This window comes from Capsella rubella, unplaced genomic scaffold (genome assembly GCF_000375325.1).
Source record: "Capsella rubella cultivar Monte Gargano unplaced genomic scaffold, Caprub1_0 scaffold_6, whole genome shotgun sequence".
Taxonomy (NCBI): Eukaryota; Viridiplantae; Streptophyta; class Magnoliopsida; order Brassicales; family Brassicaceae; genus Capsella; species Capsella rubella.
Genome location: NW_006238918.1, coordinates 13,995,862 through 14,017,916, shown reverse-complemented (window position 1 = coordinate 14,017,916; position 22,055 = coordinate 13,995,862). Strand labels below are relative to the sequence as shown.

Below are 22,055 nucleotides of genomic sequence, written 5' to 3'. Positions count from 1 at the left end.
AGCATTGCACTGGATCATCCGCCTACATAGCACTTAGATCGCTTTTTAAAACATTGTTTACATCTAATAAGCTAATTACATATATGTGTTCTCCGATTTCGGGGAACGACGGTAGATAAATTTACCTTTCTTACTCCAACAGCGAAGGATAGATCTATGTTGTCTTTACTATTTTCTTTTACTACGACTATACATGTACTTAGTCTCAAGATTCTCTCCGCCGGCCATAGCTACATCCTCATGCTCTTCATGACCTTGGCTGCCATGAGAGTGAGAAGGCCACGGGATCGTGCTGTCCGCGGGAAAGCAACAGCTGCACTCATCAAGACAAGGCAGTTCCGGAAAGATTTCACAAGTCTGAGTCTTACAATCATCGCGCGAGGTAGCTTCGCAAAGCGGACCCCAACATTCGACCTTGTTGAACTCGGGGATGTTTGAATGGAAATAAACCCAAACACAAGCTTCATGTAGCTCAGGGTAATTGTTTAACATGTTCTCATCTCCATAGACAAAAGCTTTTAACACCTATATATCAAAAACCCAACATAAATCGATCCATTACTTCGCCTAAGAAGTCGATAATCACATAGACTATAGAGAGGTTATTTTAAAAATTTTTACTTTTTTACCATTGGTAATTCCTTGCGGAATATGAAGTAACGAAGATTTGCAATGAGATCCAAAAGGAAATGATCGCCACTAATGTGACAATGAACGTGAAGCGACATTTTACTTTTCACCTTCCTCCACTCGGCAACCACTTCGTCCCGGTACAATTTGTTTGTCCATCCTTGCAACTGGCACAACCAGAGGGGGAAAAATATAGATCAGACACCAAAATCTAGACCTCAAACACTAAATGTAATGCTTATACAAATGTTAAATGGTGGATAGTTACCTGAGAATCATTGATAGATTGAGAGATAGCCAAAGTTAACTGCGAGGTGATGTCACTGTGAGTTAGAGTATAAGTTCTTGGGAACTTTGAGGGATGCTTCTCCTCATCAACTCCTAAGAACGTTACTTTCAGTTTAGAAGCTTTGAATATCGCCTGTCCGAAAAGTCTTGCAACCTTCACCATTTCCAAAAAAAAACAAGAAAAGTCAGATGGATAACATATGTTCTTAGATCACACATATGTTTCCCAAAAACAGAGCTTTGAAAGATTATTACTGGAAACAAAGATTGCTTCTTCTTCTTGGAACTTCTTGAAGGGAATGAGCTACTTCTCTCTTTGTCTGAAATAAATCTGGTTTCAAATTTGATGGGAGCAACAAGTTTGCCATAAGGCTAGACATCTTTCTGTCTCTCTCAGAATTGTAGAGGCAATACAAATAATGAATACTTTCCAAAAATTTGAGGGTGTCTTTTCGTTACTTGATGCCAAATCCTACTATTTATGCTGTGTTCTTATTTAATTAATCAAAAGACATGTAAAACACGTGAGTAGATCTAATACTATTATTCACTTTGTATGTAAAACTAATACAGAAGAAACTTATAATACTGAGACTTTGTGTTATACAATTGTTATACTAAATTAACAACGAACAAATAAACTTTCATATCCCAACTAACTATCCTAACCCCCAAAATAAAAACAAACTATGCATTTCACATTTGTATATGAGATCTATCACTTTGACTTTTCAGCTTTAGGTGTAAAATTTCCTAACAAGCCACCCCCGACATTGTCACCCGCTTCGCTATGTTGATAATGACGATGAGACCATGGGATCGTGCTAACAGTTGGAAAGCAACATTTGCATTCATCAAGACAAGGTCGCTCCGGTAAAGTTTCACTCTTTTTGCGAGTCTTGTTTCCACCATGCTGGTGCGACGTTGCCTCCCAAAGGGGACCCCAACATTCAACCTTGTTGTACTCAGGGATGTCCGAATGGAAATAAACCCACACAAGAGATTCTTGTAACTCAGGGTAACTTGTTAGCAAGTTCTCATCTCCATGAGCGAAAGCTTTCAAAACCTATAAATCAATAGGTCAATATGGTCAATACATATAGAATATGAATCTTGTTAAGGCCATTACAATATCATAACCATTAGAATTTTATGAAAAAAGATAGTGCAAAACTTACCACCGGTAATTCTTTGCAAAAGATGTAGTACCGAAGCTTCGCGATGAGATTCAAGAGGAAGTGGCCACCGCTAATATGACAATGAACGTGAAGTGACATTTTACCTTTCACTTTCTTCCACTCAGCCACGACTTCGTCCCGGAACAACCTATTTGCCCAACCTTGCAACTATTGAACCCACAAAACAAACCCAAAAGCTCCCATAAGTCTCCTTAACCGCTGAACACGAAACCCTATACCACTTGAAAACGATGGAGAGTCAATGATTACCTGACAATTGTTGATGGATTGAGATATAGCTAAAGTTAATTTAGCGGTTATGTCACTGTGAGTTAGAGTGTAAGTTCTTGGAAGCTTTGCTGGATGCTTCTTCTCATCAACTCCTAAAAATAATACTTTTAATTTGGAGGCTTCAAAAATCGCCGGTCCAAACAATCTTGCAACCTTATCCATTCAAAACAAGAAAAAAAAAAAAAATCAAATCTTTGGTAAGATTAAAACAAGGCCTAACGGTAAGAAACAAACCCTAGAAAGCAGAGTATACAAACTAACCAACAAAAAAAAATATACATAATTCTAAAAAATATCCAGAATTAGTAATAGATTCTCATAGAAACGTATCTAAATCAAACAAATAATGAACTTATCAACATAAACAAGAACTTTGAAAACAGAGTGTAGATAAGACAAAAAGATTTGAGATACTTACAGGAACAATAGATCGGTTCTTCATCTTGGAACTTCTTGTGGTGAAAGAGAGTGAGCTATTGCTCTGTCTCTGTGGAAACACTGGTTTCATCTTCGATGGTAGTAACAGATTTGTCGCCAAACTACACATCTCTGCTTGTTTTCAAGAAGATTGAAGAATCTGATAATTATAAATACAGAGACCAACTCTATTAATCAAAGATCTCACGCTGTTCTTGCGTGTCCGTAATCAAAAACGTTAACTTTGAAACCACTAAGATGAAAAATCAAGCTTTCGCTTTCGGTTTTAGCTTTCCTCCGGCAATTTAGGTTTTTGTTGCGTGTTGGGTTAGATAACTATAGATACGAGTCTAGTAGAACGTTGCTTCTGTTTCTAGACTTCTTCTTATAGTCCAAAGATGTATGTGAACAGGTGAGACTGGGAGTGACACGTGGCGTCCAGTTGCATGAGGTTGCATGTGTCGGTAGTGTATAGCATAAACGTGGCTTTAATGTGTTATGTGTTTTCTCCGGTTCGGTTTGTTTAGATAACTCCCACCGTTTAACGATTATGAACAAGGAGATAAAAGAGCAACATTATAGATATGATGTTAATTTTTGATCTTAATATTAATTTATTATTAATTTTGAAAAAGTAAAGCTTAAAAGTTATAATTTTATTTTTGGTTTTGAGATGTGATTATTAGTAATATCTTAAGTTGGGTATTTTAGAAAAAAAATAATTTTTAAAAATTAAATAAATTTATAATTTGTAATTTTAGGAAATTTAATAATTATTGCAAATTTAGAATTTGAAAACATACATAAGACATATATTTATTATAATAAAGAAATAAATAAAGAATTTTTTTTTCATTATATATTTATTATAGTGAGAAAGAGAAAGAAATAAAAAAAATTGGTTTAAAAAAAAAAAATTGGCATATCCAATTAAATTGCGCCACGTGGCACTTCTTAGTCCAAAAGTTGGATCTTGTGCAAGATCCTCTCTTCCTATTATTTTTATATTTGTCATTTAATTAAATCATAAAATATACTTAAGATCTACTAAGATCTTCCCTATAATGTTGGTCGATGTTCGGTTCTTACTAAACTGTCACTTTTCGCCGGCGTTACTTAAATTGTTATCTGTCCGATCCGGTTTACACAGATCAGTTGGAGGGTATAGTTCGGTTAAAACTTTGTTGACCGAAGTAAAATTATATGTTAGTTGATATTTGTATCATTGTATGAATCGGTTAATGTGACATATTTTATTATATAAAATTTAGTTTTCAAAATTGCGAACTCACATTATCGCGATATGTATTAATTAAAGAGTAATATATAGTTATATGTTATATGCAATTTTGTTAATATTTAAATAAATAAAAAGTTCTTAACTCTGTTAAAATATAATATAAACTAAATATTACTAAAATAATATTTATATATTCAAAAATATTGTTAATATAGTTATATAATAAGAAAAGCTATATGAACAGTGTAGCAACTTTTTTGTACTGTAAAGTGTTCAAAGATTTTTTTTTTCATCTTTAAAATACATGAGCTCTATAATAGAAGTAAGTTTTACTCCAATATACTTATGTATAATAAAGAATTCTGTTTTTTTCTTCTATATATAGAAAAACTCTATCTTTCCTCATTGTATAGAAAATAATATAGCAATCTCTATTTTACAAGTGAGAAATAGTGGTAGGATGAAGCAAATTTGCCTCTATAATAGATTATAGAAGCAAATATAAAGATAGATTGGAGATGCTTTTATTTTATCCTCTATTTTTAAGCCCTGTTCAATTCATCATCTATTAATTACAATTTTTCTGATTTCAACTAATTTATAAAAGCATTTGAACAAAATTCAATTTTTTTTTAGTTTTTATTTGAAGTCATAAAATCGTATTTAATGTTCTACGATTTTTGTTTTGGTTCAACACATGCCAAAATTTTATGTTTTGTTGATCATAAAATGTAATACTATGAGAAAAGGCATGTGGATAAGAAAATATGTATTTACAGATTTACTATTTATTATATTCATATATTCAATATAGTTAAGATTATTTATCCTATAAATTATTCAACACCAAGTCATTAACACTACACGTAAATACATATATCTATATAACTCTATATGACTTACTCTATGTATTAGTAAATCTGTGAGTTTAACTGCAAGTAATAAAACTAAATCATATATACCGTCCAATAGACTTTGTCATCATTTAATTTTCTTGTTTGGAAATCAATGGAATGGACGACAAAAAAATATATATATACCGTCCAATAGTCAAAAAGTCGTGACTGGTTGTCGGAATGTCCGACAACCAACTAAATTCGTTTATGCATCCACGTTAGTATATTTATTTATTAAAATGGGGTTTAGAAAAGAATTATATATTATTATATTAGGTAATGTCCCGCGCATATGCGCGGGTTGTTGTATATTTATTTAATTATTTTAATTTATTTATTAATTATAAAAATAGATTAAATAAATTTTAATGCATATGACATTTTTACATGTTATTTATTACATGTTACAATAGAAGCATACATCCATATCTTTTGAATTTATTCGTTGAATAATTGTTCAATTAATCAATTTTGATAGTAATTTTCTTTAGTACTTTTAAGTATTTTTGATAAAACAATAATATTGTTAATGATAAAAATAGGAATGATATTGGGAGAATTTAAAAATACCACTTTTTAAATTTACCCCCTTTTCAACCTTTATAAAAACAACCACTAAAAATGTTGAAATTTATCCAAATATGTGTGTAAACTTATAAATATACACAAAATTACCTTTATTTGTGTATAAAATTTTATTTATTTCAATGTCTTACAAATTGGTTTGAATATAACAAAAAATATTTTGTTAAAATAATTACATACTTTGAAAATAAAATGAATATACATGAATATGTGAGAAAGTAAAAAACATATAAAGTAAAACAATGAAAATGGTTTATTTAGCTTGATTTTCTTATGATGCGATGGTCAGAAAATCAATATTTTTTAATCCCATCGATAAAGTAATTTTCTTATAGCCATAAAATATTATTATACATATGTATTATACATTTAATAGTATAAAAAATGAAAAATGAAGAAGTACATAAAATAAAGAAGAAATATAATTGAAAAGAAAAGTTTTAACCAAATATATAATCAAGCTCTTCCAATGATATCTTAATTGAGCTTTCAATTCATGCAAGCAAGAACATTAAAAATTAAACAAAGAAAATATTGAGAATATCAGATATGGTGGAGGAGGATGTAAAAATGAGTATTTATAGGATAAAATATGATGTAAGTTACAATTCTAAAATAATTAAATCAGAGGAGTTATAATTATATTTTATAGTGTGTTAATTGAAGTTAAATGGAGGAAACAAATAGTCAATTGAAAGGTTATATAATTTAAGTTACAATTTAATAGTAAAGTGTGGATTTCAAGTATGAATTAAAGTATATGACTAAATGTGTTAGATATTTGGTTTAATTAAAAATAAATATTATAAGTAAAAAATAAATGCTAAATGGACCAATAAGGAGAGAGTGAAACCTTAAAAATTCCCAAGAAATAATTTTATTTTTAATCTCTTTTTATATTCCTCTTAATTTAAGTTATATTTCTAGGTTTAATTATATTTTTCATCCTTGTAGTATATATAATAGATAGAAAATGGAATATCAAATTGTTTTTTAGATATGAAATCAAGTATAAAATTCAAAGTTAAAACAAATTATAATGTTCTTTGTATTATTACATGTTGAATCACAAACTAAATATAAGGATCATTATTCTTAAAAGAATGTCTTACAAATTGGTTTGATAATTATATAACAAAAAGTTTATTTTGTTAAAAAATTACATACTTTTGAAAATAAATTAAATATACATGAATATGTGAGAAAGAATCAAACATCTAAAGTAAAAGAATGAAGATGGTTTCTTTAGCTTGATTTTCTTATAACCATAAAATATTATTATACATATGTATTACATTTAAAAATATAAAAAACAATGAAGACATAAAGAAATACATAAAAACAAAAAATAAATAAAATTGAAAACAAAAGTTTAAACTAAATAATTAATCAAACTCTTACAATGATATTTTAAATGAGTTTTGATCTCATGCAAAAACTTTAAAAAAAACAAAGAGAATAATGAAGATATGAGATATGGTAGAGAATAGCTATTTATATGATAAGAAGTGATGTAAGTTACATTTTTAAAATAATTAAATTAGAGGAGTTATAATTATAATTTGTAGTGTGTTTAATTGGAATTCAATAAAGAAAACCAATAGTCTTTGGAAATTTATATAATTTTCAGTTTCATTTTAGTACTAAACGTGTGAATTTAAAGTATGAATTAATGTATATGATTAAATGTGTTTTTTGGTTAAAAATAAATACAAAATGGAACAATAAAGAGAGTGGAACCTTTTGCCATTTGATTATAACTTATAGTGTAATTAAATTTATGATTATCATAAACATTTATTTATTTATTTATTTTGTTGAATGATATATGATTAAGTCCTTTCATTTTCTTTGCCATTTGATTATAACTTATAGTGTAATTAAATTTTGTATTGAATGATTGTCATAAACATTTTTTTTTTTTGAATTAAAGCCTTAACTATTTTTCCACCAATAAGTAGAGAGTGGAACCTTACTTTTATATATATGATTCTAATATCAAACTAACAACGAAAGAGAACAATAGTAGAATCACACCATAAGTTGGTCTTCATGCTTTTTTTTTTTTTTTTTGTCTTCATGCTTTACACTTTGATCCTCTTTATATGTTATTTAATATATAATTTTCGATTATATTTTTGTCACTGCCTAATGTTAACAACTTTAGAAAAGAAGAAGAAAATAAAATGAAAAAATTAAGCAAATGATAAGAAAAAAATAAGTAAAACATATGAAAAAAAGCAAAACATAAATTCATTTTTATATAATAAGTTCAGTTTTCTTTTTGTGAACAACACGTTCAGTTTTTGAAGTTAAATTTTTAAATTACCCTATATTGTAAACTTAAAACTTTAACGAAGTTTAACATATTAAAATTGATATATCTAAAATAAATAAATAAACTAAAATTATGAATATTTAAACATATTAAAAATTTAAAATAACATATATGTGTCATATTGCATGACGGGTTGTATGAACGAGTTTGAATCGCTAAAACTAAAAATAGCACTAATGTGTACTTAAACACGGTTAAATCTTTAATTTACTATTTTTAACCATACCAATATAAGATATATCGAATAAATTAATTTAATTAAGATTGGTATAATAAACATTAAATAAACTTCTATAAAAATTTCAAAATAAATATATTACTTACTATTGAAAAGAGTTCATCGAGGCTCCACAAACTATCCACAATAGCTTTTAAAAAATCTCATATAAATACCCCACGTCGTCAGCATGCTTAAAAATTTACTTCAAAGATTTAACAAAACAACTCATTCTCAAATAATTTAGATGTGAGAGGCTGAGAGCTACTCTACAAAATAAGCATTTTGTGTGATTTAATGAAATTTAGATTTGGAGAGATTTGAGTAAAATTTAATGGTATTCTATATGATTTTAAAGGTGTTTCTATACTTACAAAAACGAACTCCTAGTGATTTGGTGAGATTGATAGTTAAATTCTAGATGATTTTGGAGTGTTGTGTCATGTGTGTGGTAATTTAATATTTATCTCAAACCACCAAAGCTCAAGTCTCAAAACTTCCGTCATGAATCGAAATTTGTATATGTGTCATGATGTAACTATGGAGCTTTTGCCATTTCTTTCCTCTATAACTCGATTGTGAAAGAGATTTGCAGGGATCTGAGAAAAAAATTATTATTTAGAATTCTCAAATTCCCCAAGATTACAAACTATTTTGGTTTTAGACAACGTAAAAAACTAATGATTATTGAAAATTATGGTTTTAGACAACGTAAAAAACTTGAAAACAAAGAGAAAATTTGCCAAATTCCCCAAGAGAAGCAATTGAAGCTTGGAGAGGAGAAGAAAGAAGATATAGGGAGATGTTCCTAATTTTTTTTATACAAACGTTATTATTATTATTATTTTATGTCAAATCTCTTGAAATCACACCTCTAGAGGTGAGATTTTGTTTGCCTTTATTTTCAAGTAAAACTATATCCAAAATCTCCTAAAATCTTCTTGAATTCCTTTTTTTAAAAAATTGTTAATTTTTGAATAACAGTAGATTTGATATGAGATTTACAAATCATTAATTGAATAACAAGAGGTTTTAAATGATTTTGAATGATTTTATGTAAATATCATTTTCAATAACATAGGATTTTGAAAGATATTTAAAAATCATTAGTTCAATAACAGGTGATTTATAAAAAATCTCAAACTCTTCTAAAATGCTTAGTTCAATACACCCCCCTTAGTCTCCTCCCTTGCAAAATCATCGTTTTGAATAAAAAATTTAATTATTCAAAACTACGTTTTAATCTTAAGGTATTTTTCCTTATGAAACATATGAGTTATTCATGTAGAGATAGTACTTACTATGGTTTAATGTCTTCTGTAATATTAGTGATACATGTACTCTAACGACTGGAATTGGTCATAATCATGAAATAAATCTGACGGTGATGTGTGTAAGTTTGTGTGTAACTTGCTAGAGCTTAAGTTACGAGAAAGAATATGCATAGAAAGTTTATTTGCCAATGTGTATAATACAGAGATTTAGAAGAAAAATTCTTAAGTGTGATCATATCCTTTCTAATATTTAACATATTCTAATTAATTATATAGATGTATAAATTACATTTAACCATGTATTAGATACTCTTCCAAAATCATATCACATAAACTGAAAATCTAAAATCAAAATAACGAATATACATACAATAAGCCACACGTAGCGTGGCCAAGGCCCTAGTACAAATTTTAAAATTGTTAAGATCTAGTAATTTAAGTAATTTCAAAGATAAATTCTGCTGAAACATTTCTAATAATTATGGATTAATTGAAGATAATTTTTGAAAAATACATTTTTTTGGTGTATCCCTTTTCATAAATGTCATTTTTATCTATCTATTTTCAAAAATACTTCTGTTTAAATATAAAAAAAAATTATAAAATTTTATAAAGTTTATAGGGTACTTCTTGATAATAACGAGATTCCTTTTTTTGTCATCAATTTAAAGAAATTAGCTCAATATAGCCAATTTGGAGGACTACTTGGAGATTCGATCCAAATATTTATAAGGCTTAAAAAGGTTTTTAATCAGTTTACAAGGTTCTAAAATTTTATACAATATATATATATATATCTATATATGCATATATATTATATAATTTTACACACATATAAAAGTAATTTTATGTATATTTTTAGAGAATTTTTGAGAAATACCGCTTTTGGTGTACTCCTTTTTTATAATACTTCTTTTATCTATACATTATCAAAAATACCCCTATTTAAATATAAAAAATTATAAAGTTTTATATATTTTATAAGGTACTACTATATAATAACTACTACTGGGAGATTCGATACAAATATTTTAAATAATTTTAAGTCGTTTTTATAAGTTTTATAAGGTTTTTTAAAAAGTTTTTAAAAGGCGTATTTTTGAATTTCCCCCGTATTTTTATAAGTTTACGGACATATTTGTTTAAATTTTATAAATTTAGTGGCTTTTTAAAATAAATTTGGAAAAAAGATTATTGAAAAAGGATATTTTTAATATTTTCCCTTGATTGAAACTACGATGATTGTAAATTAAGATGCTTAAAGAAAAGTTTTAGGAAATCGACGTAATCCTCCACAGACTAAATTGATTTATTGTACTACAGTAAAACCTCTATAAATTAATAATGTTGGGACCATGAAAAACTATTAATTTATAGAGGTTTTAATTTATCGATAAATTATTAATTTATAGAGAAATTTTCGGAATTTGGAAAGTTTTTTAAAAAATATGTAAAAATAAACTTTAACAAAAACTAATGTGTCTATATATACATATAATTTGAAAATTTTACCTAATTATTAATTTATAATATTGATGGGACCATATATTTACAAAGGATTTTCAAAAAATTATTATCTTATTATTTTATCGAAATGTGTTCAAAATTACACTAGTCCCAACTTGGGACCGGAGAAATTTATTAATTTATAGAAAGTATTAATTTATCGAGTATTAATTTATAGAGGTTATACTGTATATATAAATTTTTGAAAACTTACTTATAACTACATCAATTTAACTTAAATCTTTTTTTTTCATATATAGTTAAGAGGTGAACAAGGAAGTTCAGTGAACCCAAACTTTGCAGTAAAATCTCTCTTGTAAAAATGACTTATCATCTACATGATATTTCCTTTTCTTGTATTTTTTTTTTTATTATCCCATTTAGTTTATTTCCCTGAAAATTTTGGAAGTTTGCTCTTGAGTCTTGACTTACGCGTTTAGTGATGAGTGGACTCCGTGGCTCAACAAAGAAGATTTCACTATGTAAATTGCTTACGCACTAGTCACTACGGATACAAACATGGAGACTTGCAAGAAGAATGTGTTACTCAAATATTTGGGAGTTTTGATCATGTTCTTGTTTTTTCAAGTCTCTTCTGCAACTGACACCATTTCAACCAATCAACCTCTTTTAGGACTTCAGACGACACTTATATCCAGCGGTGAAATCTTCGAACTCGGTCTCTTCGAACGAACTACAGGTATTGATAGATTCTGGTACATAGGCATGTGGTACAAGCGAGTCCCTCTCCCTCTACGGACTATTGTTTGGGTTGCAAATCGAGAGTCTCCTACTTTAGGGAATATTTATAATCTCTGATGGTAACTTAATTCTCTATGATAATAGCACCGGTCAAACAATTTGGTCGACCGGTGTTATTGCTAGTAGAAGCAAGGATGTTGAAGCTGTTCTGCATGATAATGGTAATCTAGTTCTGAGAGATGGGTCTAACTCTTCGGCACCTGTGTTGTGGCAGAGCTTTGATCATCCCTCGGATACTTGGTTTCCAGGTGCTAAACTCAACACTGGAAGCCAACTTCTCACTTCTTGGAAAGGCTTGAATGATCCATCACCGGGTCGATACTCTCTCCAGCTTGACCCTAGAACGCACTCCCTCATCACGGTTTGGAATGGATCTAAGTCATATTCTTCAAGTGGAGCATGGGATGCATTGAGTTTCAAATTGACTCCGGATAAGTCTTACATCACCTATGCAAGACTAGGTCCTCCGGACGACAACACTTATCGTTTGGTCATAGATGTTTCGGGGATGTTCATGCTGCAATATTGGGATGACCTGATTCAGTCGTGGGTTTTGACATGGTCTCAACCTAATGATAGATGTGCGGTTTATAGTTTGTGTGGATCGTTTGGGATCTGCAATGATTCTGAAGAGCTTCCCCCTTGTAGATGTGTTCCTGGTTTCAGACCAGCATTTTCCAACGGCTCGAATGATTTCTCTGATGGTTGTGAAAGGGAAACCAAAATTCAATGTGGCGATGGGAATGACGAGTTTCTTCGTATAGAAAACATGAAACTAGCCACTGATCCAACAGCAACATTGGTAATGTCACCAAGTCTTAACACCACATGTGCTTCAGCTTGCCGAGTTGATTGTTCTTGCGAGGCCTACGCATATGACGGCAACAAGTGTTTGATGTGGACAAGATATGCCTTCAATCTACAACAATACCATGAAAATAAGGGACACACATTTTTTCTTAGACTTGCAGCTTCAAACAACGCAAATGCGACTTCAAACCAGGGTATGCAATTTCAATAACAAATGAGATACATGCGTTGATTTTTAAGCTTTATTTTTCTTACTCTGAAAAAACAGAACATTCTAAAGGCAGAAGCATTGTGTTACCCGTTGTACTATCATCATTAGCAGCAGCTGCTGCTGTGTTTTCCGTATGTTTCTATTGTTGCGTTTCTTCAAGAAGAAGAAGAAAAAGAACACAAAGAGGTCAGATTGGTCTTGGCTTTTTGCATAAACTTTTCACTTTACAAGATTTGTTCGCAAGTTTCTGAAACACGAGTTTTCGCAGACGAAAAACAGAGTAAAGAGCTATTAAAAGGCGGCATAGTTGATGATGATGGAGAACATATAAGTTATCTAAATTTACATGACATAATGGTTGCAACAAATGCTTTCTCTGAGGAAAATAAGCTGGGAGAAGGCGGTTTTGGTCCAGTCTACAAGGTGATAAGTAGCAAGTCTATGATTGGTATTGAGCTTGAATATGGTTCAAGTAAAGTTTGAAATCAAGTATTACTCAACATGAACTTGTATATTAGATAAGGTGGTTAAGTGGTTTGTATAAACTTATAGTCCAAGTAGTTACTACAGTTTCACATGGTGCACACATGTACTCACATGGCTAGTTTATATTTCAGCGTGGTTACAATCATACAATAGATAAATTGACTGCTTTTGACTGTCAGGGAAAGCTAAGAAATGGGATGGATGTGGCGATAAAAAGGCTTTCAAAAAAATCAAGTCAAGGTATGAAAGAATTCAAGAATGAAGTAGTTTTGATCATAAAACTTCAACACAAGAACTTGGTGAGGCTGTTAGGATATTGTGTTGAAAGCGAAGAGAAGCTCCTGGTTTACGAGTACATGTCGAACAAGAGCCTTGATGTTTTACTCTTTGGTGAGTTGTGAATATATTTATCAAAACCTACTAAATTTTGAAATTGAAACCTTAAGTATTACTTTAAAATTCTTTTGATATGTGACTTCTCAACGCTTTGTTTTGGGGTATATATATATAGACTCTTTAAAGTCTAGGGAATTGGATTGGGATATGCGTATGAAAATAGTAAATGGGACAACAAGAGGACTTCAATATCTGCATGAGGACTCACGTCTTAGGATCATTCACCGAGATCTTAAGGCAAGCAATATTCTTCTCGACGATGATATGAATCCTAAGATCTCAGATTTTGGAACCGCCAGGATCTTTGGTGTCAAGCAAATCGATGATAGCACCCAAAGAATCGTCGGAACATTGTAAGTGTACATCTCCTATGAGTTCAATTGTTTCAAATGCTAAAATTTTGTGTTTATATATGTGTTCATGTTTATGAGTATTTTCATTATATTTTAGAAACATTATTTAAGAATTGTAAACACAAACATAAAAATGAAAATGGTATTTTTTTTTTTTTTTTTTCATTCCGTTTGTCTTTTCTTACAAATTGTGATTGATATTTGGAAGAAAACAAAAACTAAACATTAGGTTAATTGTAGCGGCTATATGTCACCGGAATATGCATTAGGCGGAGTGATTTCAGAGAAGTCTGATATATATAGCTTTGGAGTGTTGTTATTGGAGATCGTATCAGGGAAAAAGGCTACAAGGTTTGTTCATAACGACCAAAAACTCAGCCTTATTGCTTATGTAAGTGTTTCTATAGTTCAATAGCATCTATTTATATTAAAAAAGAAGCAAGTTATAGCTTAGATCAAACCAAAAATTTGTTAATAATCTTCTTTAGGCATGGGAATCTTGGTGCGAAGCAAAAGGTGTAAGCATTATAGATGAAGCATTGTGTGGTTCGTATGATTTAAAAGAAGTGATGAGGTGCGTTCACATCGCACTTCTTTGTGTTCAAGATCATCCTAAAGACAGGCCCACGATTTCACAAATTGTTTATATGTTGAGCAACGATAACAATCTCCCTATTCCGAAACAACCAAGTTACTCAAACGTTTTGGCTGGTGATCAACAGTTAGTAGCGTCGTCTGGCTACTTGTTCTCCATAAACGAAGTAACACAAACAGAAATGGAACCACGATGAACAATAACAATACTTGGTTAGTAAATGTTCATATCCCTTATATTATAACATGTATTGTCGTATATGGGTTTACTGAATTTCGGTTTTTTGTTAAACATTAATGTTCAGATTTGTAGATTCTACTATATTTCAGATTTCAATTTTGTTCAAGCTATAGAAATAATGTAAACTCTTATCATTCTTGCTTTTTTTGGAAGCTAGTTTGCTCTTAAAGCATATCTCTAAACTCATCTCTATTTTTAGAGCAAAAATCTATTTCAACACACTTATTTACTCTTGTAAATAGACGAACACTATTTTTTTGATAATAGAGATGAAGTTTTTTAATTGCAAAGTAATCATTTAACTTTTTTTTTCTTTTAATTAATGATTAAAAATAATAATTTGTAATAATTAAAAATATAATTTTTTCTAGAATTATCAATAATATTTTGTATTTTTTGATATTATATATTTTAGAACCGAAATAATCAAATTTTATATGATACAATACAGTTTTAATAATAATATTTATTTTTCTTTTAATAATATCAAAAAAATTATGGAAGGTCTGCAAAAAGTAAAACCTCTTTTTCCAACGTTTGTAAAAGTAAAATGTATTAAATTAACTTGATATTATTATTAATACTATTAATACCAAAAATAATAGAATTCATTTTAGGATATTTGTTTTTAGAAGAAAAAGTAGAAGAGTATAGTGATAAGTGATTCCTTTGCGGTCAAGAAGTTGTACACTAGTGAGTTGACTCGAGGGTCAATAAGAAGACTCTGTCATTATGTAATTGCTACATAGATCTCTTATCTTCAAACGTAACTTCTGCTCTACGAACATGAAGATCTGCAACAAGAATGTTTTATTTACGTACTACGAAGTCTTGATGTTCTTGTCTTGTCAAGTTTCTTTTGCAACTGACACCATTTCTACCAATCAACCTCTTTTAGGATTTCAGACACTTATTTCCAGCGGTGATATTTTCGAACTCGGTCTCGTCAACAGAGTACCTTTATTTTCAGGTACCTCCGGATACTTTTACATAGGCATGTGGTACAAGCAAGTCTCTCCACAGACTATTGTTTGGGTCGCAAATCGAGATTCCATAGTTCCAACTTCTAACTGCTTCTTGAAGATCTTTGATGGAAACTTAATTCTCTATGATAATAGCACCGGTCAAACAGTTTGGTCGACAGGTGTTAATTCTAGTAGAAGCAAGGATGTCCAAGCTGTTCTGCATGATAATGGTAATCTCGTATTGAGAGATGGGTCTAACTCTTCTGCACCTGTGTTGTGGCAGAGTTTTGATCATCCATCTGATACTTGGCTTCCAGGTGCTAAACTCAAGTTTGGACGTCGTCTTCTCTCTTCTTGGGAGAGCTCTATGGATCCATCACCTGGTCAGTACTCTCTCGAACTTGACCCTAAAACCCACTCGCTCATCACGGTTTGGGATGGATTATCATATTCGTCGAGTGGACCATGGGATGATAGACTTAAAACTTATGATGACTTGAGTTTCAAGTTGAATTTGGATGAGTCTTACATTACCTATTCAGTAACAGATTCACCCAATATTACATACCGTTTGGTCATGGATGTTTCGGGGTTGTTTATGCTGAAAGCTTGGGGTGTTGAATCCAAGTCATGGGCAATGATATGGTCTCAACCTGATAATAGATGTGAGGTTTACAATTATTGTGGATCATTTGCGATTTGCGATGACAACAAAGAGCAACCACCATGTAGATGTGTTCCTGGTTTCCAACAAGTATTGGCAGAGGATCCGAATGATTTCTCTGCTGATTGTGAAAGGGTAACCAAACTTCAATGTGGCAAGAGGAATGACGAGTTTCTTCCTATTGAAAACATGAAATTAGCCACTGATCCTATAACAATGGAGTTTACAGAAAGTCTTGGTGTAAAGTGTGGCTACGTTTGCCGAGCTGATTGTTCTTGCGAGGCCTACGCATATGATGACAATACGTGTTTTTTGTGGACAACTGAAACAGATGCCTTCAATCTACAACAGAACCATGCAAATAAGGGACACACTTTCTTTCTTAGACTTGCAGCTTCAAGCAACTCAACTGCGACTTCAAACCAGGGTATGCAATTTCAATAACAAATGAGATACATGCGTTGATTTTTAAGCGTTCATATTTCTTCTCTTGAAAAACAGAACATTCTAAAGGCAGAAGCATTGTGTTACCTGTTGTATTACCATCATTAGCAGCAACTGCTGCGGTATTTTTGGTATGTTTGTATTGTTGCATTTATTCAAGAAGGAGAAGAAAAAGAACACAAAGAGGTTAGATTGGTCTTGGCTTTTTCGCATACTTTACAAAATTTGTTCACAAGTTTCTAACATAAGTTTTTGGCAGATGAAAAACAGAGCAGAGAGCTATTAGAAGGGGGCATAATTGATGATGATGGAGAACATATAAATAACCTAAATTTACATGATATAATGGCTGCAACGAATGCTTTTTCTGAGGAAAACAAGTTAGGAGAAGGTGGTTTTGGTCCTGTCTACAAGGTAATGATAACAATATTATTAGTACTCATGAGCTTGTATATTAGATAATGTGGTTGAGCTGAAGTTCTTGATGGATAAAGAAATTGAATTAGTATGATTACAATCTTACAATAAAGAAACTGATTGATAAGCAATCTTGATTGTTAGGGAAAACTACCAAATGGGATGGATGTGGCCATCAAAAGGCTTTCAAAGAAATCAAGTCAAGGTCTAACTGAGTTCAAGAATGAAGTTGTTTTGATAATAAAGCTTCAACACAAGAACTTGGTGAGACTATTAGGGTATTGTGTTGAGGGAGACGAGAAACTCCTAATTTACGAGTATATGTCGAATAAGAGCCTCGATGTATTACTCTTTGGTGAGTGTTGAGATCCAGTATCATCAATTCAAAACTAAAAAAAATTGTAAATTTTGAAACAATAAGTATTAGTATATCTTCTTATATGTCTTCTCAACGTTTCTTTCATTTCCATTTTGGGCACATAGACTCTCTCAAGTCTAAGGAACTGGATTGGGAGACGCGTGTGAAGATAGTAAATGGTGCGACAAGAGGACTTCAATATCTGCATGAGGACTCACGTCTTAGGATCATTCACCGAGATCTTAAGGCAAGCAATATTCTTCTAGACGATGAGATGAATCCTAAGATCTCGGATTTTGGAACTGCAAGGATTTTTGGTTGCAAGCAAATTGATGACAGCACCCAAAGAATCATTGGGACATTGTAAGTGTATGTTTCTCAGTATGTGTTCAATTGCTTTAAACGCTAAAATCTTGGGTTTAAGTTTATGTTTCTCAGTATTTTCACACTGATATATTATTGGCTTTTCAAACATTGTTTTACATATTGTGACACAAACATAAAATGTTTTTTAATTTCATTCCGTGCAGTGTCTTTGCAATTTATTTATGAATGATGTCTGAAAAACCTAAAACATTGTGTTAAATATAAGTACACTATTTTACATCAATGCAAAGACAATAAAATAATAACCTAAGGATTAACTTTCAACATTGGTTTATTTCAGCGGCTATATGTCACCGGAATATGCATTAGGTGGAGTGATTTCAGAGAAGTCTGATATATATAGCTTCGGAGTGTTGTTATTGGAGATCATAACAGGTAAAAAGGCGACAAGGTTTGTTCATAACAACCAAAAACACAGTCTTATTGCTTATGTGAGTGTTTCTATAGTTCAATATCAATCATCTACCATACACATAAAGAGAAACTTATACCTTATATCAAGACCAAAATAAATGTTTTTGATCATCATCTTCAGGCATGGGACTCTTGGTGTGAAACAAAGGGTGTAAGCATTGTAGATGAAGCACTGTGTGGTTCATATGATTTAGAAGAAGTGATGCGGTGCATTCACATCGCACTTCTTTGTGTTCAAGATCATCCTAAAGATAGACCAACAATATCGCAAATCGTTTATATGTTGAGCAACGATAACAATCTCCCAATTCCGAAACAACCAACTTTCTCAAATGTGTTGAACGGTGATGATCAACAGGTAGAGTTCTCGATAAACGAAGTAACACAAACAGAACTTGAAGCACGATGAAACAAAACAATACTTGGTTGGTAAAAATATTCCTATTGCTTAATTATAAGAGCATCATCAATGCAAGACTATTAAAATTGATCTTATTATTTGTTTAATAATTTAATTGAAAACTGAGCCTCTTCTACTTATATTTTGTTCTTATATAATATAACATATCTTAGGTTTTAAGTGTATTTTGATTTTTATTTAATGCTAAATTAACATAAGAATGCTCTAAGAGCTCTGCATTGAGGATGGTCTAAGTTATTCTATTTTTTGTATTGTGTAAGATTCCATATTTGTCATTACAAAACATTGAAATAAAAATATATGTTGGATCCTCGTTTGTGGTAAGTGGGTTTAATTAGTTAAACTGGAGTGTTCTTTAAAAATTTTTTTTTTTTTTTTTTAAGATTTGAGATCTGTCATTAGTAAACAATAGAAGAAAATAGTTTTTTGGATTATGGCATCAATTCAAGAAAACAACAGGAAATTACGTGATCATTTCTCAGTTATTCACATTATAAACTCTCACTAGTCTTATAAATAGAGCACTCAAGCAGAGCTAATCTTATACGATCATGCTCAATCTCGTTAACGTGAAGATATGGGTGACATGAGAGAGCTATGACCAGGAGATAAAGACAGTGACCAAGACCGATATGTTTCTTCCTCTGCAAGAAACCGATTACCAATGAATGGTTCAGGCAAAGGAGAAGAGAAACAACTAAACCAATGAAGAACCTTATCAATACTCGGCCTTGTCTCTGCATCCTCATCGATACATAACAAAGCAATGTGAATGTATCTCAAGATTTCGCTAATCGAGTCTTCTCTTTCTTCTTCTCTCATCACTTCATGGATCACATCGATGGCTTCTCCTCTGTTCCAGCATCTCATAACCTATATAAGAAGAGAATAACTACGTTTAAAGAACCACTTAACCATTATAAACACTTTTACTTAAATATAAACTCACATATTCGATTAGAGTGTCTCCATCCACACTCCAAACCTCCCTTCTGCTAATGATCGTCAAGATTGTAACTCCAAAGGCATAAACATCAGATTTGACAGAAACACGTCCGCTTCGCATGTACTCTGGATCTAGGTACCCTCTGTAGAATATTTCAAAACGTTTTATGAATCAGTCTCGAAACATCTTCAAAACATTGCCCCTTAAATCACAAAACTTCACTTACACGGTACCAACAATTTCAGTTGATTCAGCTTCGTTTTGACCTTGTTGCATCATCCTTGCCAATCCAAATCCCACGATCTTCGGTTTTAGATCTGAATCCAATAGAATTTTACTAGGTTTAATGTCGCGGTGAACAACCCATGACCCGGATTCTTCGTGAAGATAACGTAAACCACAAGCTATGCCATCAACAATGTTTCGACACATCTCCCAACTTAGCTGAGAAGCTCTATGTGGATCTGTAACATATAAACCACAATGACTAATGATGAGAATTAGAAACTAGACGTGATTGGATTTGGAAAGAATACTCTGTTTTAGACTGTTTAACCTAGTATAAAACGATCAAGGCTTGAGTTAGGCATGAACTCATAAACAAGGCAATGCTGGTCTCGTTTAGTGCAGAAACTAAGAAGATTGATAAGATTCTTGTGCCTAAGCTTTGACAAAATATCAAGTTGATTATGAAACTCTCTCTCAGCTCTGATTGAACTTGTAAAATATATCTTCACTGCTATGTCTTGTCCACTTTGAAGCCTACCCTGAAAAATAATTGAAAAGGAAGTTTTAATTACAATTTCACACCTATGATAAACGGATCCAAAATTCCTAATTAGTACTAAGAAAACGTACGTATAGGGGAATTAGTAAGAGATTAAAGAGACAACCTTGTAAACAGAACCAAATCCGCCACGACCAATCAGATTTGAGAACTTATTTGTTGCAGCTTTAATAGTGTCGAAATCGAATTCGTAAACTGCATAAGCTGCAAACCAAATTAAACATAAATTTTGTGGGTTTTGTATCAGATAAGAGAACTGAGAGGTAAAATTGTAGAAACGTACGTGAATGTGAATACTTACTGCTTATAGACTCAGTAGACTTCTTCTTTCTTCGCCGGAAAACGCGATTGAGAAGCAAAGCAACGGCCATAGCGAAGACGAAGAAGAAGACAGTCTCTCACAGTTTCCATCAAACCAAGTATATAATCCAAAGAAGAAAGAAGAACTTCTTAGACAAGTTATTTGTTCAACAGTTGGACTTAGTCCAATAAGTTGACCTTGACTTCTATTATTCAGACATTGACTTCTGTTACTCATTTTGGATATTTTAATATTCTTTTTCATTTGTTTTTTTTAATTGGAATAAATATAATATTTTAACAGTAATATTATAGTTTTCTTCTATACTATTGGTCTTTTTATGAAATTTTGTGGCTCGAAATAGTTCTTTTTTTCTTCTATTTCTTAACCCATTTATTATCCTTTTCGGTAGTTTCCTCTAACCTTCTCGTGAGCCACAGTGATTGGCTGACTAATTTGTTACACAAACCGGAATATGCATTAGGCGGAATAATTTCAGAGAAATCAGATATATATAGCTTTGGAGTATTGTTATTGGAGATCATATCAGGCAAAAAAGCAACAAGGTTTGTTCACAACGACCAAGAACACAGCCTTATTGCTTATGTAAGTGTTTATATCCCAAAATCATTTATCTATCATCAAAAAGAGGTAACTTAGATTTGATCAAACCCAAAAAAATATATGTTCTTGATTAACTTCAGGCATGGGAAACTTGGTGCGTAACACAAGGTTTAAGCATCATAGATGAAGCACTGTGTGGCTGCGTATTCCGAAAAAGAAGTGATGCGGTGTGTTCACATCGCACTTCTTTGTGTTCAAGATCATCCTAACGATAGACCAACGATTTCACAAATCATTTATATGTTGAGCAACGATAACATTCTCCCGATCCCGAAACAACCAACTTTCTCAAATGTGTTGAACGGTAATCAACAGTTAGCGTTGTCGGACTACGAGTTCTCCATAAACGAATTAACACAAACTGAACTGGAAGCACGATGAACATTAACAATACTTGGTTGGCAAAAATGTTTTTATCCTATGTATTATTTGATAAATGTACTTAGTAAAAATGCTTATGTGACTCTCACTCTCAGAGTATTCTTTAAAAGATGATATTATTTTGTAAGAGACAAGATCTCTCACCAGTAAACAATGTCATAGATAGTGCTCGATGTCCTATATGGGTTTTACTTGATATCGGTACAAACACAAGAAAACAAGATCAAATTAAC

At 31.3% G+C, this 22,055-nt stretch overlaps 3 protein-coding genes and 1 pseudogene across 4 annotated transcripts; 1 reads left to right on the top strand and 3 right to left on the bottom strand.

Annotated features, from left to right (window-relative positions):
- Positions 1 to 142: 142 nt before the first annotated feature.
- LOC111830186 lies at positions 143 to 1,298 on the bottom strand (annotated as a pseudogene).
- Positions 1,299 to 1,443: 145 nt separating this feature from the next.
- On the bottom strand, positions 1,444 to 3,086 carry LOC17882664 (protein STAY-GREEN 2, chloroplastic). The gene is made up of 4 exons (XM_006288359.2): positions 2,806 to 3,086; positions 2,367 to 2,540; positions 2,097 to 2,264; positions 1,444 to 1,984 (listed from the first exon to the last, which is right to left on the bottom strand). The coding sequence occupies exons 1-4, from the start codon at positions 2,932 to 2,934 to the stop codon at positions 1,637 to 1,639; spliced, it is 819 nt and encodes a 272-aa protein (XP_006288421.1). The 5' UTR covers positions 2,935 to 3,086; the 3' UTR covers positions 1,444 to 1,636.
- An 8,293-nt stretch (positions 3,087 to 11,379) lies between these two features.
- LOC17882177 (G-type lectin S-receptor-like serine/threonine-protein kinase At4g11900) lies at positions 11,380 to 18,567 on the top strand. The gene is given in 15 exon segments (XM_023780346.1): positions 11,380 to 11,660; positions 11,662 to 12,626; positions 12,701 to 12,829; positions 12,912 to 13,066; positions 13,309 to 13,519; positions 13,641 to 13,878; positions 14,119 to 14,269; positions 14,367 to 14,662; positions 15,463 to 16,769; positions 16,844 to 16,972; positions 17,046 to 17,200; positions 17,348 to 17,558; positions 17,687 to 17,924; positions 18,229 to 18,323; positions 18,484 to 18,567. Coding segments are annotated over 15 exon segments (4,581 nt in total). The 3' UTR covers positions 18,504 to 18,567.
- A 656-nt stretch (positions 18,568 to 19,223) lies between these two features.
- Positions 19,224 to 20,919, bottom strand: LOC17881795 (cysteine-rich receptor-like protein kinase 45). 2 transcript variants are annotated; one of them, XM_023780528.1, is made up of 6 exons: positions 20,800 to 20,919; positions 20,623 to 20,720; positions 20,286 to 20,496; positions 19,956 to 20,193; positions 19,733 to 19,871; positions 19,224 to 19,656 (listed from the first exon to the last, which is right to left on the bottom strand). In XM_023780528.1, exons 1-6 carry the CDS (start codon positions 20,885 to 20,887, stop codon positions 19,348 to 19,350), a joined length of 1,083 nt encoding a protein of 360 aa, XP_023636296.1. In that variant the 5' UTR covers positions 20,888 to 20,919; the 3' UTR covers positions 19,224 to 19,347. The 2 variants fall into 2 exon arrangements, with proteins under 2 accessions (XP_023636296.1, XP_006288055.1); XM_006287993.2 differs by having other exon boundaries at positions 20,818 to 20,919.
- Positions 20,920 to 22,055: the final 1,136 nt, after the last annotated feature.

Excerpts from the sequence above, each read along its gene's own strand:
- LOC17881795 (XM_023780528.1), bottom strand. The coding sequence starts at position 20,887 with ATGGCCGTTGCTTTGCTTCTCAATCGCGTTTTCCGGCGAAGAAAGAAG. Across the intron at positions 20,194-20,285 it reads CCTTGATCGTTTTATACTAG|ATCCACATAGAGCTTCTCAG; the intron begins GTTAAACAGTCT and ends TATATGTTACAG. Across the intron at positions 19,657-19,732 it reads GAGACACTCTAATCGAATAT|GTTATGAGATGCTGGAACAG; the intron begins GTGAGTTTATAT and ends CTTCTTATATAG.
- LOC17882664 (XM_006288359.2), bottom strand. The coding sequence starts at position 2,934 with ATGTGTAGTTTGGCGACAAATCTGTTACTACCATCGAAGATGAAACCA. Across the intron at positions 2,541-2,805 it reads AGAACCGATCTATTGTTCCT|GTTGCAAGATTGTTTGGACC; the intron begins GTAAGTATCTCA and ends TGAATGGATAAG. Across the intron at positions 2,265-2,366 it reads AATCCATCAACAATTGTCAG|TTGCAAGGTTGGGCAAATAG; the intron begins GTAATCATTGAC and ends TGGGTTCAATAG.